The sequence below is a fragment of the Entelurus aequoreus genome, linkage group LG02 (assembly GCF_033978785.1).
Source record: "Entelurus aequoreus isolate RoL-2023_Sb linkage group LG02, RoL_Eaeq_v1.1, whole genome shotgun sequence".
Lineage (NCBI taxonomy): Eukaryota > Metazoa > Chordata > Actinopteri > Syngnathiformes > Syngnathidae > Entelurus > Entelurus aequoreus.
In genome coordinates, this window is record NC_084732.1 from 12856274 (window position 1) to 12872145 (window position 15872).

At 36.2% G+C, this 15872-nt stretch overlaps 1 protein-coding gene across 2 annotated transcripts; it reads left to right on the plus strand.

Moving 5' to 3' along the window:
• Positions 1-1964: 1964 nt before the first annotated feature.
• On the plus strand, positions 1965-14315 carry zgc:162297 (uncharacterized protein LOC555865 homolog). Of its 2 annotated transcripts, none has more exons than XM_062066374.1 (6): positions 1965-2045; positions 2123-2205; positions 2268-2448; positions 2527-2677; positions 11017-11144; positions 13576-14315. In XM_062066374.1, exons 1-6 carry the CDS (start codon positions 1973-1975, stop codon positions 13788-13790), a joined length of 831 nt encoding a protein of 276 aa, XP_061922358.1. In that variant the 5' UTR covers positions 1965-1972; the 3' UTR covers positions 13791-14315. The 2 variants fall into 2 exon arrangements, with proteins under 2 accessions (XP_061922358.1, XP_061922350.1); XM_062066366.1 differs by having other exon boundaries at positions 1983-2044; positions 2111-2205.
• The last annotated feature ends 1557 nt before the right edge of the window (positions 14316-15872 follow it).

A 15872-nucleotide genomic window follows, 5' to 3' on the forward strand; every position in this document is an offset into this window, starting at 1 on the left:
ACTTCCTCAGATAATAGTTGAAAAGTAACAAGGATTCAGCAATTTAACAAATGTAAACTATATTAAATCAAAACATATTTTCATGTTATCGACTGTATTCTAGCAGGTTGCTAGCTGTAGCATTGTTAACATGTCAGTTTCATTGGCATACTTCCCAGGTTTGAATAGTTTAAAAGTAGCAAGGATTCAGCAATTTAACAAATGTAAACTATATTAAATCTAAATATATTTTATATGTCATCGACTGTATGCTAGCAGATTGCTAGCATGCTAGCTGTTAACGTTTGCATTGACCATGAATTGATTAACGTGGACCCCTACTTAACCTTTTTAAGGCCCAAGCTGTTTGTTTACATGCTTTTTTTATTTCTCTTTGCTATTTGGGCTTACTGGACCATAATTAGAATAAAAACTAAGAATCATCTTTTGATATGATGTACTTAGTCCATAAGTACACAAACGTGTACTTCATGTTTAGTGACATGCTAATTCTTATTTTTACACTTTTTTCCCCCCAAATTCCATTGTATGTTATACTCTTCTGACACCACCAGATGGCAGTATAAGTGTCCACATAAGCGGCCATAAGACCCCAATTCAGTAGTGTACACAATTTTGGAAATAAGAGCTAAAACAGTGGTTCTTAACCTTGTTGGAGGTCCTGAACCCCACCAGTTTCATATGCGCTTTCACCGAACCCTTCTTTAGTGAAATGTTTTTTTCTTAATTTAATCTTAATTTATAAATATTTATCATGAAATTATGTCATTATATTAAATAAATACTAATAAAGATATATTTTACAAACAGAACGTTACAGGAATGTACACATGATCCCATGTTTACATCTCATTGTGCAAAATGTGAATGTTTTAGTGGGAACTAAATGCGATATCGGAAAAGGGTACAAATTATTTCCAAAGCAGGACCCCCACCCAGACATACGATACTAGTACACAGCTCAGGAAAACAATATGTTGTGTTACTGTCATTGTAAGTGGGCCCAAAGACTTATTTTTGAAAAAAATCCCATGGAAATGACTGCTGTCATTTGATTATAATAATAAAACATCCATTTATCCATCCATTTTCTACCGCTTGTCCCTTTTGGCGTCATTAACTTGGTATTTAGTCAGGTTTGGGACAGGTGCGCTGCTGGTGTGGCCACAATGTGCACATCTAAGTTGAAGTACCAACGATTGTCACACACTAGGTGTGGTGAAATTTGTCCTCTGCATTTGACCCATCACCCTTGTTCACCCCCTGGGAGGTGACGGAAGCAGTGGGCAGTGGTGCCGCGCCTGGGAATCATTTTTGGTGATTTAAACCCCAATTCCAACCCTTGATGCTGAGTGCCAAGCAGGGAGGTAATGGGTCCCATTTTTATAGTCTTTGGTATGACTCGGTCGGGGTTTGAACTCACAACCTACCAATCTCAGGGCCACTGAGTTAGAGGGAACATTGTTTGGGGGTATCTATAATACGCCGATAGGGAGAAGTTTTTATTTACACGATGAGTCGGGTGTGTCCTGACCTCCGCGGCGGAGGCTCCGCCGAACCCCTGAAGCCGACTCACCGAACCCCTAGGGTTCGATCGAACCCAGGTTAAGAACCACTGAGCTAAAAGGTGCTGTCCACGCATGTGGCCACTAAGCCTTTAGAGGATTTATTTAAACAAGTTGAAAAACTTAGTCGGGTGTTACCATCTAGTGGTCAATTGTACGGAATATGTACTGTACTGTGCAATCTACTAATAAAACTTTCAATCAATCAATCTAACCAAAAAAATACAGAAAAGCCAAAATATCGTTCAATGATCTTAAAACATGTAAAAATATCAGGTTATTTCAATGAAATCTCTAACGCCGGCGGGTTTGTTCGTCACATGACCAATCAATAAAGGCCGGTGGGATTTGGACATTTTTGTGCGTGGACTTTTGGACCGTCACGTGACACCAGCAAGACAAACACCATGAAATGGCAGGCGCTTTTTGGACGCCTGAAAGGTGTCGTTATTGGAATGATTCACGTCCAAGCTTTGCCAGGTAAGACAAGAAGTAGTTGTCACTGCTTTGTTGACGTTGTCACGTGACCTCTTTCTTCCCTGAATGGTGTCTTCCAGGCTCTCCCCTGGCTCGCATGAAGATGTCCCAAATCATTGACGAAGCCTGCAAGGAGGCGACCATCTACCGCGACGCAGGACTTGTAAGTTCTTCGAAGAAACCAGAGCCTTCCACAAAATGGCTGCTTGTCCGCTGTCCTCCCAGGACGCGGTGATCCTGGAGAACATGCACGACCTTCCCTACTCCTTGTCCCCGGGCCCGGAGGTGTGCGCCTGCATGACGTCGGTGTGCGCCGCGGTGAGGAACATCTGCCCGGCCATGCCTCTCGGAGTCCAGGTCCTATCGTCCGCCAACCGGCAGGCGCTGGCGGTGGCCCTGGCTTCAGGTTCTCGCTCTCAGCATCTCCACGTGGAAACCTTCTGGTAGCCTCACGTGGTTGCAGCTCCTCTGTCGCATCTTTCAGGTCTGGACTTCATCCGGGCTGAAGGCTTCGTCTTCTCCCACGTGGCGGACGAGGGCTTCGTCGACGCTTGCGCGGGAGAGCTGTTGCGGTACCGCAAGATGATTGGAGCGGAGCATGTGCAGATCTTCACGGACATCAAGAAGAAACACAGGTGAGGTCTTTGTAGCGCAAGACCAGGAAGAAAGGGGGACAACTTCCTCCTAAGAGCCAGCGTCCACCACAGTGGACTTTAGTTTTTGGTCTATTTTCTTTCTCAAGGTTGAAGAGTGGAGATTCATGTTTTGCATACCAGAGCTATTTTTCTGCAATCATTTGAATTTTGAGAAAGAAAATAGACCAAAATGAAAAACCCTAACGTCCACTGTAGTGGACATTTGTTTTTGGTCTATGTAAGAGTTAAAATGATTGCAGAAAAAAAAGCCAAAGTATGCAAAACCCAACATTTGCTTTTGGTGTATTTTCTTTCTCAGACTTGAAATTATTGCAGAAAAATAGCCCCAGTATGTAAAACACAAATGGACATTTATTTGTGGTCTCTTGTCCTTCTGAGAGTTAAAATAATTGCAGGAAAATAGCCCTAGTATGCAAAACGCGAGTGTCCACTACAGTAGACATTTGTTTTTGGTCTATTTTCTTTCTCAGAGTAAAAATTACTGCAGAAAAATAGCCCTAATATGCAAAACACAAATGTCCACTACAGTGGACATTTGTTTTTGGTCTGTTGTTTTTCCCAGAGTTGAAATTATTGCAGAAAAATAGCCCGAGTATGCACAACACTAATGTCCACTACATACTCTGAACATTTGTTTTTGGTCTATTTTCTTTGTCACAGTTGAAATAATTGCAGGAAAATGTTGAAATAATTGCAGGAAAATAGCCCGATTATGCAAAACACTAATGTCCACTGTAGTGGACTTTTTTTTTTTGGTCTATTTTCTTTCTCAGTTAAATATATTGCAGAAAAAGAGCACTAGTATGCAAAACACTAATGTCCACTGCAGTGGACATTTGTTTTTGGTCTATTTTCTTTCTCAGTTAAATATATTGCAGAAAAAGAGCACTAGTATGCAAAACACTAATGTCCACTGCAGTGGACATTTGTTTTTGGTCTGTTTTCTTTCTCAGAGTTAAAATTATTGCAGACAAATAGCCCTAGTATGCACAACATTAATGTCCACTAGAGTGGACATTTTTTTGGGGTCTATTTTCTTTGTCACAGTTGAAATAATTGCAGAAAAATAGCCCGATTATGCAAAACACTAATGTCCACTGCAGTGGACATTTGTTTTTGGTCTATTTTCTTTCTCAGTTAAATATATTGCAGAAAAAGAGCACTAGTATGCAAAACTCTAATGTCCACTGCAGTGGACATTTGTTTTTGGTCTGTTTTCTTTCTCAGAGTTAAAATTATTGCAGACAAATAGCCGTAGTATGCACAACACTAATGTCCACGAGAGTGGACATTTGTTTTTGGTCTATTTTCTTTCTCAGAGTTGAAATTACTGCAGAAAAATATCCAGAGTATGCAAAACGTGAGTGTCCACTACAGTGGACATTTGTTTTTGGTCTGTTCTCTTTCTCAGAGTTAAAATCATTGCAGAAAAATAGCCCGAGTAAGCAAAACGCTAATGTCCACTACAGTGGACATTTGTTTTTGGTCCATTTTCTTTCTCAGAGTTGAAATTACTGCAGAAAAATAGCCCGAGTATGCAAAACACAAATGTCCACTAGAGTGGGCATTTGTTTTTCGTCTGTTCTCTTATTCAGACTTGAAATTATTGCAGAAAAATAGCCCGAGTATGCAAAACATAAATGTCCACTACAGTGGACATTTGTTTTTGGTCTATTTTCTTTCTCGGAGTTGAAATTACTGCAGAAAAATAGCCCTAGTATGCAAAACATAAATGTCCACTACAGTGGACATTTGTTTTTGGTCTATTTTCTTTCTCAGAGTTGAAATTACTGCAGAAAAATAGCCCTAGTAAGCAAAACGCTAATGTCCACTACAGTGGACATTTGTTTTTGGTCTATTTTCTTTCTCAGAGTTGAAATTACTGCAGAAAAATAGCCCGAGTATGCAAAACACAAATGTCCACTAGAGTGGACATTTGTTTTTCGTCTGTTCTCTTTTTCAGAGTTGAAATTACTGCAGAAAAATAGCCCGAGTATGCAAAACATAAATGTCCACTACAGTGGACATTTGTTTTTGGTCTATTTTCATTCTCAGAGTTGAAATTACTGCAGAAAAATATCCCGAGTATGCAAAGCGCGAGTGTCCACTACAGTGGACATTTGTTTTTGGTCTGTTCTCTTTCTCAGAGTTAAAATCATTGCAGAAAAATAGCCCAAGTAAGCAAAACGCTAATGTCCACTACAGTGGACATTTGTTTTTGGTCTGTTCTCTTTCTCAGAGTTAAAATCATTGCAGAAAAATAGCCCAAGTAAGCAAAACGCTAATGTCCACTACAGTGGACATTTGTTTTTGGTCTGTTCTCTTTCTCAGAGTTAAAATCATTGCAGAAAAATAGCCAGAGTAAGCACAACGCTAATGTCCACTACAGTGGACATTTGTTTTTGGTCTATTTTCTTTCTCAGAGTTGAAATTACTGCAGAAAAATAGCCCGAGTATGCAAAACACTAATGTCCACTACATACTCTGAACATTTGTTTTTGGTCTATTTTCTTTGTCACAGTTGAAATAATTGCAGGAAAATAGCTCGATTATGCAAAACACTAATGTCCACTGTAGTGGACATTTGTTTTTGGTCTATTTTCTTTCTCAGTTAAATATATTGCAGAAAAAGAGCACTAGTATGCAAAACACTAATGTCCACTGCAGTGGACATTTGTTTTTGGTCTGTTTTCTTTCTCAGAGTTAAAATTATTGCAGACAAATAGCCCTAGTATGCAAAACACAAATGTCCACCACAGTGGACATTTGTTTTTGGTCTATTTTCTTTCTCAGAGTTGAAATTACTGCAGAAAAATATCCAGAGTATGCAAAACGTGAGTGTCCACTACAGTGGACATTTGTTTTTGGGCTGTTCTCTTTCTCAGAGTTAAAATCATTGCAGAAAAATAGCCTGAGTAAGCAAAACGCTAATGTCCACTACAGTGGACATTTGTTTTTGGTCTATTTTCTTTCTCAGAGTTGAAATTACTGCAGAAAAATAGCCCTAGTATGCAAAACGCTAATGTCCACTACAGTGGACATTTGTTTTTGGTCTATTTTCTTTCTCAGAGTTGAAATTACTGCAGAAAAATATCCCGAGTATGCAAAGCGCGAGTGTCCACTACAGTGGACATTTGTTTTTGGTCTGTTCTCTTTCTCAGAGTTAAAATCATTGCAGAAAAATAGCCCGAGTAAGCAAAACGCTAATGTCCACTACAGTGGACATTAGTTTTTGGTCTATTTTCTTTCTCAGAGTTGAAATTACTGCAGAAAAATGGCCTTAGTATGCAAAACACAAATGTCCACTACAGTGGACATTTGTTTTTGGTCTGTTCTCTTTCTCAGAGTTAAAATCATTGCAGAAAAATAGCCAGAGTAAGCAAAACGCTAATGTCCACTACAGTGGACATTTGTTTTTCGTCTGTTCTCTTTTTCAGACTTGAAATTATTGCGGAAAAATAGCCCGAGTATGCAAAACGCTAATGTCCACTACAGTGGACATTTGTTTTTGGTCTGTTCTCTTTCTCAGAGTTAAAATTATTGCAGAAAAATAGCCCTAGTATACAAAACACTAATGTCCACTAGAGTGGACATTTGTTTTTGGTCTGTTCTCTTTTTAAGAGTTAAAATTACTGCAGAAAAATAGCCCGAGTATGCACAACACTAATGTCCACTACATACTCTGAACATTTGTTTTTGGTCTGTTTTCTTTGTCACAGTTGAAATAATTGCAGGAAAATAGCCCGATTATGCAAAACACTACTGTCCACTGTAGTGGACATTTTTTTTTGGTCTATTTTCTTTCTCAGTTAAATATATTGCAGAAAAAGAGCACTAGTATGCAAAACACTAATGTCCACTGCAGTGGACATTTGTTTTTGGTCTGTTTTCTTTCTCAGAGTTAAAATTATTGCAGACAAATAGCCGTAGTATGCACAACACTAATGTCCACTGGACATTTTTTTTGGGTCTATTTTCCTTGTCACAGTTGAAATAATTGCAGAAAAATAGCCCGATTATGCAAAACACTAATGTCCACTGCAGTGGACATTTGTTTTTGGTATATTTTCTTTGTCAGTTAAAATTATTGCCGGAAAATAGCCCTAGTATACAAACCACTAATGTTCGAAGAAAAATAGCCAGAGTATGCAAAACATTAATGTCCACTGTAGTGGACATTTGTTTTTGGTCTGTTTTCTTTGTCGGAGGTGAAATAATTGCAGGAAAATAACCTTAGTATGCAAAACACTAGTGTCCACTACAGTGGACATTTGTTTTTGGTCTGTTCTCTTTGTCAGTTAAAATTTATGCAAAACATTAATGTCCACTGTAGTGGACATTTGTTTTTGGTCTGTTTTCTTTGTCGGAGGTAAAATAATTGCACTAGTATGCAAAACACTAGTGTCCACTACAGTGGACATTTGTTTTTGGTCTATTTTCTTTCTTAGAGTTAAAATTATTGCAGAAAAAAAGCCCTAGTATGCCAAAAACAAATGTCCACTGTAATGGACATTTTTTTTGGTCTTATTTTCTTTGTCAGAGTTAAAATAATTGCAGAAAAATAGCCCTAGTATGCAAAACACTAATGTCCACTAGAGTGGACATTTGTTTTTTAGCCTTTCTTAGACTTAAAATTATTGCAGAAAAATAGCCTTAGTATGCAAAACACTAATGTCCACTAGAGTGGACATTTGTTTTTGGTCTATTTTTTTTGTCAGAGTTAAAATAATTGCCGAAAAATAGCCCTAGTATGCAAAACACTAATGTCCATTAGAGTGGACATTTGTTTTTGGTCTATTTTCTTTCTTAGAGTTAAAATTATTGCAGAAAAAAGCCCTAGTATGCCAAAAACAAATGTCCACTGTAATGGACATTTTTTTTGGTCTTATTGTCTTTGTCAGAGTTAAAATAATTGCATAAAAATAGCCCTAGTATGCAAAACACTAATGTCCACTAGAGTGGACATTTGTTTTTTAGCCTTTCTTAGACTTAAAATTATTGCAGAAAAATAGCCTTATTATGCAAAACACTAATGTCCACTAGAGTGGACATTTGTTTTTTGGTCTGTTTTCTTTCTTAGAGTTAAAATTATTGCAGAAAAAAAGCCCTAGTATGCAAAACACTAATGTCCACTGTAGTGGACATTTGTTTTTGGTCTGTTTTCTTTCTTAGAGTTAAAATTATTGCAGAAAAAAAGCCCTAGTATGCCAAAAACAAAGGTCCACTGTAATGGACATTTTTTTTGGTCTTATTTTCTTTATCAGAGTTAAAATAATTGCAGAAAAATAGCCCTAGTATGCAAAACACTAATGTCCACTAGAGTGGACATTTGTTTTTTAGCCTTTCTTAGACTTAAAATTATTGCAGAAAAATAGCCTTAGTATGCAAAACACTAATGTCCACTAGAGTGGACATTTGTTTTTGATCTATTTTTTTTTATCAGAGTTAAAATAATTGCCGAAAAATAGCCCTAGTATGCAAAACACTAATGTCCACTAGAGTGGACATTTGTTTTTTGGTTTGTTTTCTTTCTTAGAGTTAAAATGATTGCCGAAAAATAGCCGTAGTATGCAAAACACTAATGTCCACTGTAGTGGACTTTTTTTTTTGGTCTGTTTTCTTTCTTAGAGTTAAAATTATTGCAGAAAAAAAGCCCTAGTATGCCAAAAACAAATGTCCACTGTAATGGACATTTTTTTTGGTCTTATTTTCTTTGTCAGAGTTAAAATAATTGCAGAAAAATAGCCCTAGTATGCAAAACACTAATGTCCACTAGAGTGGACATTTGTTTTTTAGCCTTTCTTAGACTTAAAATTATTGCAGAAAAATAGCCTTAGTATGCAAAACACTAATGTCCACTAGAGTGGACATTTGTTTTTGGTCTATTTTTTTTGTCAGAGTTAAAATAATTGCCGAAAAATAGCCCTAGTATGCAAAACACTAATGGGCACTGTAGTGGACATTTGTTTTTTGGTCTGTTTTCTTTCTTAGAGTTAAAATAATTGCCGAAAAATAGCCGTAGTATGCAAAACACTTTGTTTTTTGGTCTGTTTTCTTTCTTAGAGTTAAAATTATTGCAGAAAAATAGCCCTAGTATGCAAAACACTAATGTCCACTAGAGTGGACATTTGTTTTTTAGCCTTTCTTAGACTTAAAATTATTGCAGAAAAATAGCCTTAGTATGCAAAACACTAATGTCCACTAGAGTGGACATTTGTTTTTGGTCTATTTTTTTTGTCAGAGTTAAAATAATTGCTGAAAAAAAGCCCTAGTATGCAAAACACTAATGTCCACTAGAGTGGACATTTGTTTTTTGGTCTGTTTTCTTTCTTAGAGTTAAAATTATTGCCGAAAAATAGCCCTAGTATGCAAAACACTAATGTCCACTAGAGTGGACATTTGTTTTTTGGTCTGTTTTCTTTCTTAGAGTTAGAATTATTGCCGAAAAATAGCCCTAGTATGCAAAACACTAATGGGCACTGTAGCGGACATTTGTTTTTTGGTCTATTTTCTTTTTCAAGGTTGAGTTACAAAATTAGTTTAAAAGTAGTCATGTTATGCTAATTACAAATGTCCACTGCAGTGGACGGTGGCTCCCAGGCGTACCAGCGTCCACTACAGTGGACATTTTTTTTTTGGTCTGTTTTCTTTCTTAGAGTTAAAATTATTGCCGAAAACTAGCCCTAGTATGCAAAACACTAATGTCCACTAGAGTGGACATTTGTTTTTTGGTCTGTTTTCTTTCTTAGAGTTAGAATTATTGCCGAAAAATAGCCCTATTATGCAAAACACTAATGGGCACTGTAGTGGACATTTGTTTTTTGGTCTATTTTCTTTTTCAAGGTTGAATTACAAAATTAGTTTAAAAGTAGTCATGTTATGCTAATTACAAATGTCCACTGCAGTGGACGGTGGCTCCCAGGCGTACCAGCGTCCACTACAGTGGACATTTGTTTTTTGGTCTGTTTTCTTTCTTAGAGTTAAAATTATTGCCGAAAAATAGCCCTAGTATGCAAAACACTAATGTCCACTGTAGTGGACATTTCTTTTTGGTCTTATTTTCTTTGTCAGAGTTAAAATAATTGCCGAAAAATAGCCCTAGTATGCAAAACACTAATGTCCACTAGAGTGTACTTTTTTTTTTTTAGCCTTTCTTAGACTTAAAATTATTGCAGAAAAATAGCCTTAGTATGCAAAACACTAATGTCCACTAGAGTGGACATTTGTTTTTGGTCTATTTTTTTTGTCAGAGTTAAAATAATTGCCGAAAAATAGCCCTAGTATGCAAAACACTAATGTCCATTAGAGTGGACATTTGTTTTTTGGTCTGTTTTCTTTCTTAGAGTTAAAATTATTGCCGAAAAATAGCCCTAGTATGCAAAACACTAATGGGCACTGTAGTGGACATTTTTTTTCTGGTCTATTTTCTTTTTCAAGGTTGAGTTACAAAATGAGTTTAAAAGTAGTCATGTTATGCAAATTACAAATGTCCACTGCAGTGGACGGTGGCTCCCAGGCGTACCAGCGTCCACTAGAGTGGACATTTGTTTTTTGGTCTGTTTTCTTTCTTAGAGTTAAAATTATTGCCGAAAAATAGCCCTAGTATGCAAAACACTAATGGGCACTGTAGTGGACATTTTTTTTCTGGTCTATTTTCTTTTTCAAGGTTGAGTTACAAAATGAGTTTAAAAGTAGTCATGTTATGCAAATTACAAATGTCCACTGCAGTGGACGGTGGCTCCCAGGCGTACCAGCGTCCACTACAGTGGACATTTGTTTTTTGGTCTGTTTTCTTTCTTAGAGTTAAAATTATTGCCGAAAAATAGCCCTAGTATGCAAAACACTAATGGGCACTGTAGTGGACATTTGTTTTTTGGTCTATTTTCTTTTTCAAGGTTGAGTTACAAAATTAGTTTAAAAGTAGTCATGTTATGCAAATTACAAATGTCCACTGCAGTGGACGGTGGCTCCCAGGCGTACCAGCGTCCACTACAGTGGACATTTGTTTTTTGGTCTGTTTTCTTTCTTAGAGTTAAAATTATTGCCGAAAAATAGCCCTAGTATGCAAAACACTAATGTCCACTACAGTGGACATTTGTGTTTGGTCAATTTTTGGTCTTTTTTTTTTTTTGTCTCTTTCTTTTGTCAGAGTTACATAATTTGTTTAAAAAAATATGGCCTGTCATGCAGAACACAAATGTCCACTGCAGTGGACATTCTGGCCTTCTCTGTGGCCAGTGGACCAAGCAGGGTCCATCCTGCAGCCGTCCCAGTACTTAAGTCCAGGTCGTGTCCTCCTTGTCTTCCCGCCCGTGCAGTTCTCACGCGCTCACCTCGGACGTGAGCACCCTGGAGACGGCTCGAGCGGCGGAGTTCTTCCTCTCAGACGGACTCGTCATCACCGGCGCGTCCACGGGACAGGAGGCGGACCTCCAGGAGCTACGAGGTACGTCTGTGCCCGGGAGGTGAGTCTCTTCACTTCCAGGCTGAATGTAGACATGATGCCCCACCCTACTTTTGGCCAATGATGCAGTCAGGGCACATGTCACTCTCCCATATGTTCTATGGTTATCATCACCCTTTCACAATGACTGCAAACAACTATTTTACTTCATTTTTACAAGTAAATGAAGTGAAGAGAAGTATTTTGACTTTTATAATAATCTAAAAAATATGTATTTTAGGGTGATAAATTCACCAATTTATTTAAGCGTTCATCTTTTTTTTTAATGATTGTATTAATGGGTTTTGTAAATTAAGTCTAACATTATTTTTCACCAATACATTTACAAAATCAATCCATTTATTTTATACTTATGTGTACTTTATGGTAGTATTTGTGTGTACTTTATGATAGTATTTGTGTGTACTTTATGATAGTACTTGTGTGTACTTTATGATAGTACTTAAGTGTACTTTATGGTAGTACTTCTGTGTACTTTATGGTAGTATTTGTGTGTACTTTATGATAGTATTTGTGTGTACTTTATGATAGTATTTGTGTGTACTTTATGATAGTACTTAAGTGTACTTTATGGTAGTACTTCTGTGTACTTTATGGTAGTACTTGTGTGTACTTTATGGTAGTATTTGTGTGTACTTTATGATAGTATTTGTGTGTACTTTATGATAGTATTCAAGTGTACTTTATGGTAGTACTTCTGTGTACTTTATGGTAGCATTTGTGTGTACTTTATGATAATATTTGTGTGTACTTTATGATAGTACTTGTGTTTACTTTATGGTAGTATTTGTGTGTACTTTATGATAGTATTTGTGTGTACTTTATGATAGTACTTAAGTGTACTTTATGGTAGTACTTGTGTGTACTTTATGGTAGTACTTGTGTGTTCTTTATGGTAGTATTTGTGTGTACTTTATGGTAGTACTTGTGTGTACTATATGATAGTACTTGTGTGTACTTTATGGTAGTACTTGTGTGTTCTTTATGGTAGTAGTTGTGTGTACTTGATGGTAGTACTTGTGTGTAATTTATGATAGTATTTGTGTGTAATTTATGATAGTATTTGTGTGTACTTTATGGTAGTACTTGTGTGTACTTGATGGTAGTACTTGTGTGTACTTCATGGTAGTACTTGTGTGTAATTTATGATAGTATTTGTGTGTACTTTATGGTAGTACTTGATGGTAGTACTTGTGTGTAGTACTTGTGTGTTCTTCATGGTAGTACTTGTGTGTAATTTATGATAGTATTTGTGTGTACTTTATGGTAGTACTTGATGGTAGTACTTGTGTGTAGTACTTGTGTGTACTTCATGGTAGGACTTGTGTGTAGTTTATGGTAGTACTAATGTGTACTTAATGGTAGTAATTGTGTGTACTTTTTGGTAGTACTTGTGTGTACTTGATGGCAGTACTTGTGTGTACTTGATGGTAGTACTTGTGTGTACTTAATGGTAGTAATTGTGTGTACTTCATAGTAGTACTTGATGGTAGTACTTGTGTGTAGTACTTGTGTGTACTTCATGTTAATACTTGTGTGTAGTTTATGGTAGTACTAATGTGTACTTAATGGTAGTAATTGTGTGTACTTTTTGGTAGTACTTGTGTGTCTTGATGGCAGTACTTGTGTGTACTTGATGGTAGTACTTGTGTGTACTTGATGGTAGTACCTATGTGTACTTAATGGTAGTAATTGTGTGTACTTTATGGTAGTGTTTGTGTGTACCTGATGGTAGTACTTGTGTGTACTTGATGGTAGTGTGTACTTGCTGGTAGTACTTGTGTGTACTTGATGGTAGTACCTATGTGTACTTAATGATAGTAATTATGTGTACTTGATGGTAGTACTTGATGGTAGTACTTGTGTGTCCTTGATGGTAGTACTTTTGTGTACTTGATGGTAGTACTTGGTTGTACTTTATGGTAGTACTTGTGTGTAGTTTATGGTAGTACTTGTGTGCACTTGATGGTAGTATTAGTGTGTACTTTATTTTAGTGTGTACTTTATGGTAGTATTTGTGTGTATGTGATGGTAGTGTGTACTTGATAGTACTTATGTGTTCTTGATGGTAGTATTTGTGTGTACTTTATGATAGTATTTGTGTGTACTTTATGGTAGTATTAGTGTATACTTGATGGTAGTACTTGTGCGTACTTTATGTTAGTATTAGTGTGTAGTTGATGGTAGTGTGTACTTATGGTAGTACTTGTGTGTAGTTGATGGTAGTGTGTACTTATGGTAGTACTTGTGTGTAGTTGATGGTAGTGTGTACTTATGGTAGTACTTGTGTGTAGTTGATGGTAGTGTGTACTTATGGTAGTACTTGTGTGTAGTTGATGGTAGTGTGTACTTATGGTAGTACTTGTGTGTAGTTGATGGTAGTGTGTACTTATGGTAGTACTTGTGTGCACAGAGGTGTGTGAGTGGGTGAGCCTCCCCGTGCTGGTGGGTTCCGGCGTGACGTACGACAACATGGATGCTTACCTCGGCGCCAACGGCCTCATCGTGGGCTCCCACTTCAAATATGGCGGCGTGTGGGGCGGCGGCGTGGACGGCGAGCGCGTGAGGAGGTTCATGACCAAGCTGCGAGGCCTGCGAGCCCACCAAGACGCTTCACCGCCGTGTTGAGGGAGCAAAGTTGTATTGTAGATGAGATAAATAGACACAAATAGAAAACATTATTTACACCAGCACACAGGAAGTAAGTTAAATGTGGAACTTATTTTGAAGGCACATCCACCTCACTTCCTGTCTAAGTTCCACTCTGTGTGTGTACTTTATTATAGTATTTGTGTGTACTTTATCATGATATATGTGTGTACTTTATCATGATATATGTGTGTACTTTATCATAGTATTTGTGTGTACTTTATCATCATAGTATTTGTGTGTACTTTATCATGATATATGTGTGTACTTTATCATGATGTATGTGTGTACTTTATCATGATATATGTGTGTACTTTATCATGATATATGTGTGTACTTTATCATGATATATGTGTTTACTTTATCATCATAGTATTTGTGTGTACTTTATCATGATATATGTGTGTACTTTATCATGATATATGTGTGTACTTTATCATCATAGTATTTGTGTGTACTTTATCATGATATATGTGTGTACTTTATCATGATATATGTGTGTACTTTATCATCATAGTATTTGTGTGTACTTTATCATGATATATGTGTGTACTTTATCATCATAGTATTTGTGTGTACTTTATCATAATATATGTGTTTACTTTATCATCATAGTATTTGTGTGTACTTTATCATGATATATGTGTGTACTTTATCATAATATATGTGTGTACTTTATCATGATATATGTGTGTACTTTATCATCATAGTATTTGTGTGTACTTTATGAAGATGATGTTTGTGTGTACTCTATCATTATATTTGTGTGTACTTTATCATGATGAAGTTTACTATATCAGAGTAGTATTTTTGTGCACTTTATCATGATATTTGTGTGTACTTTATGATAGTATTTGTGTGCACTTCATAGTGATATTTGTGTGTACTTTATCATGATATTTGTGTGTACTTTATCATGATATTTGTGTGTACTTTATGATAGTATGTGTGTGTACTTTATGTAGTATTTGTGTTTACTTTATAATGATAGTACTTGTGTTTACTTTATAGTAGTATTTGTGTGTACTTTATGATAGTATTTGTGTGTACTTTATTATAGTACTTGTGTGTACTTTATCATGATATTTGTGTGTACTTTATGATAGTATTTGTGTGTACTTTATGTAGTATTTGTTTGTACTTTATTATGATAGTACTTGTGTGTACTTTATGGTAGTATTTGTGTGTACTTTATGATAGTATTTGTGTGTACTTTATGCTAGTACTTGTGTGTAATTTTTGGTAGTACTTGTGTGCAGTTTATGGTAGTACTAATGTGTACTTAATGGTAGTAATTGTGTGTAATTTATGATAGTATTTGTGTAATTTATGGTAGTACTTAGGTGTACTTAATGGTAGTAATTGTGTGTACTTGATGGTAGTACTTGTGTGTACTTTATGGTAGTACTTGTGTGTACTTTGTGGTAGTACTTGTGTGTACTTTATGGTAGTATTTGTGTGTACTTTATGATAGTACTTGTGTGTACTTTATCATAGTACTTGTGTGTACTTTATGGTAGTATTTGTGTGTACTTTATGATAGTACTTGTGTGTACTTTATCGTGATATTTGTGTGTACTTTATGATAGTATTTGTGTGTACTTTATGTAGTATTTGTGTGTACTTTATTATGATAGTACTTGTGTGTACTTTATGATAGTATTTGTGTGTACTTTATGGTAGTACTTGTGTGTACTTGATGGTAGTACTAATGTGTACCTAATGGTAGTAATTGTGTGTAATTTATGATAGTATTTGTGTGTAATTTACGGAAGTATTTGTGTGTACTTTATGGTAGTACTTGTGTGTACTTTATGATAGTATTTGTGAGTACTTTATCATATTTGTGTGTACTTTATGATAGTACTTGCGTGTACTTTATCATATTTGTGTGTACTTTATCATAGTACTTGTGTGTACTTTATCATAGTACTTGTGTGTACTTTATGGTAGTATTTGTGTGCACTTTATGATAGTACTTGTGTGTACTTTATCATGATATTTGTGTGTACTTTATGATAGTATTTGTGTGTACTTTATGTAGTATTTGTGTGTACTTTA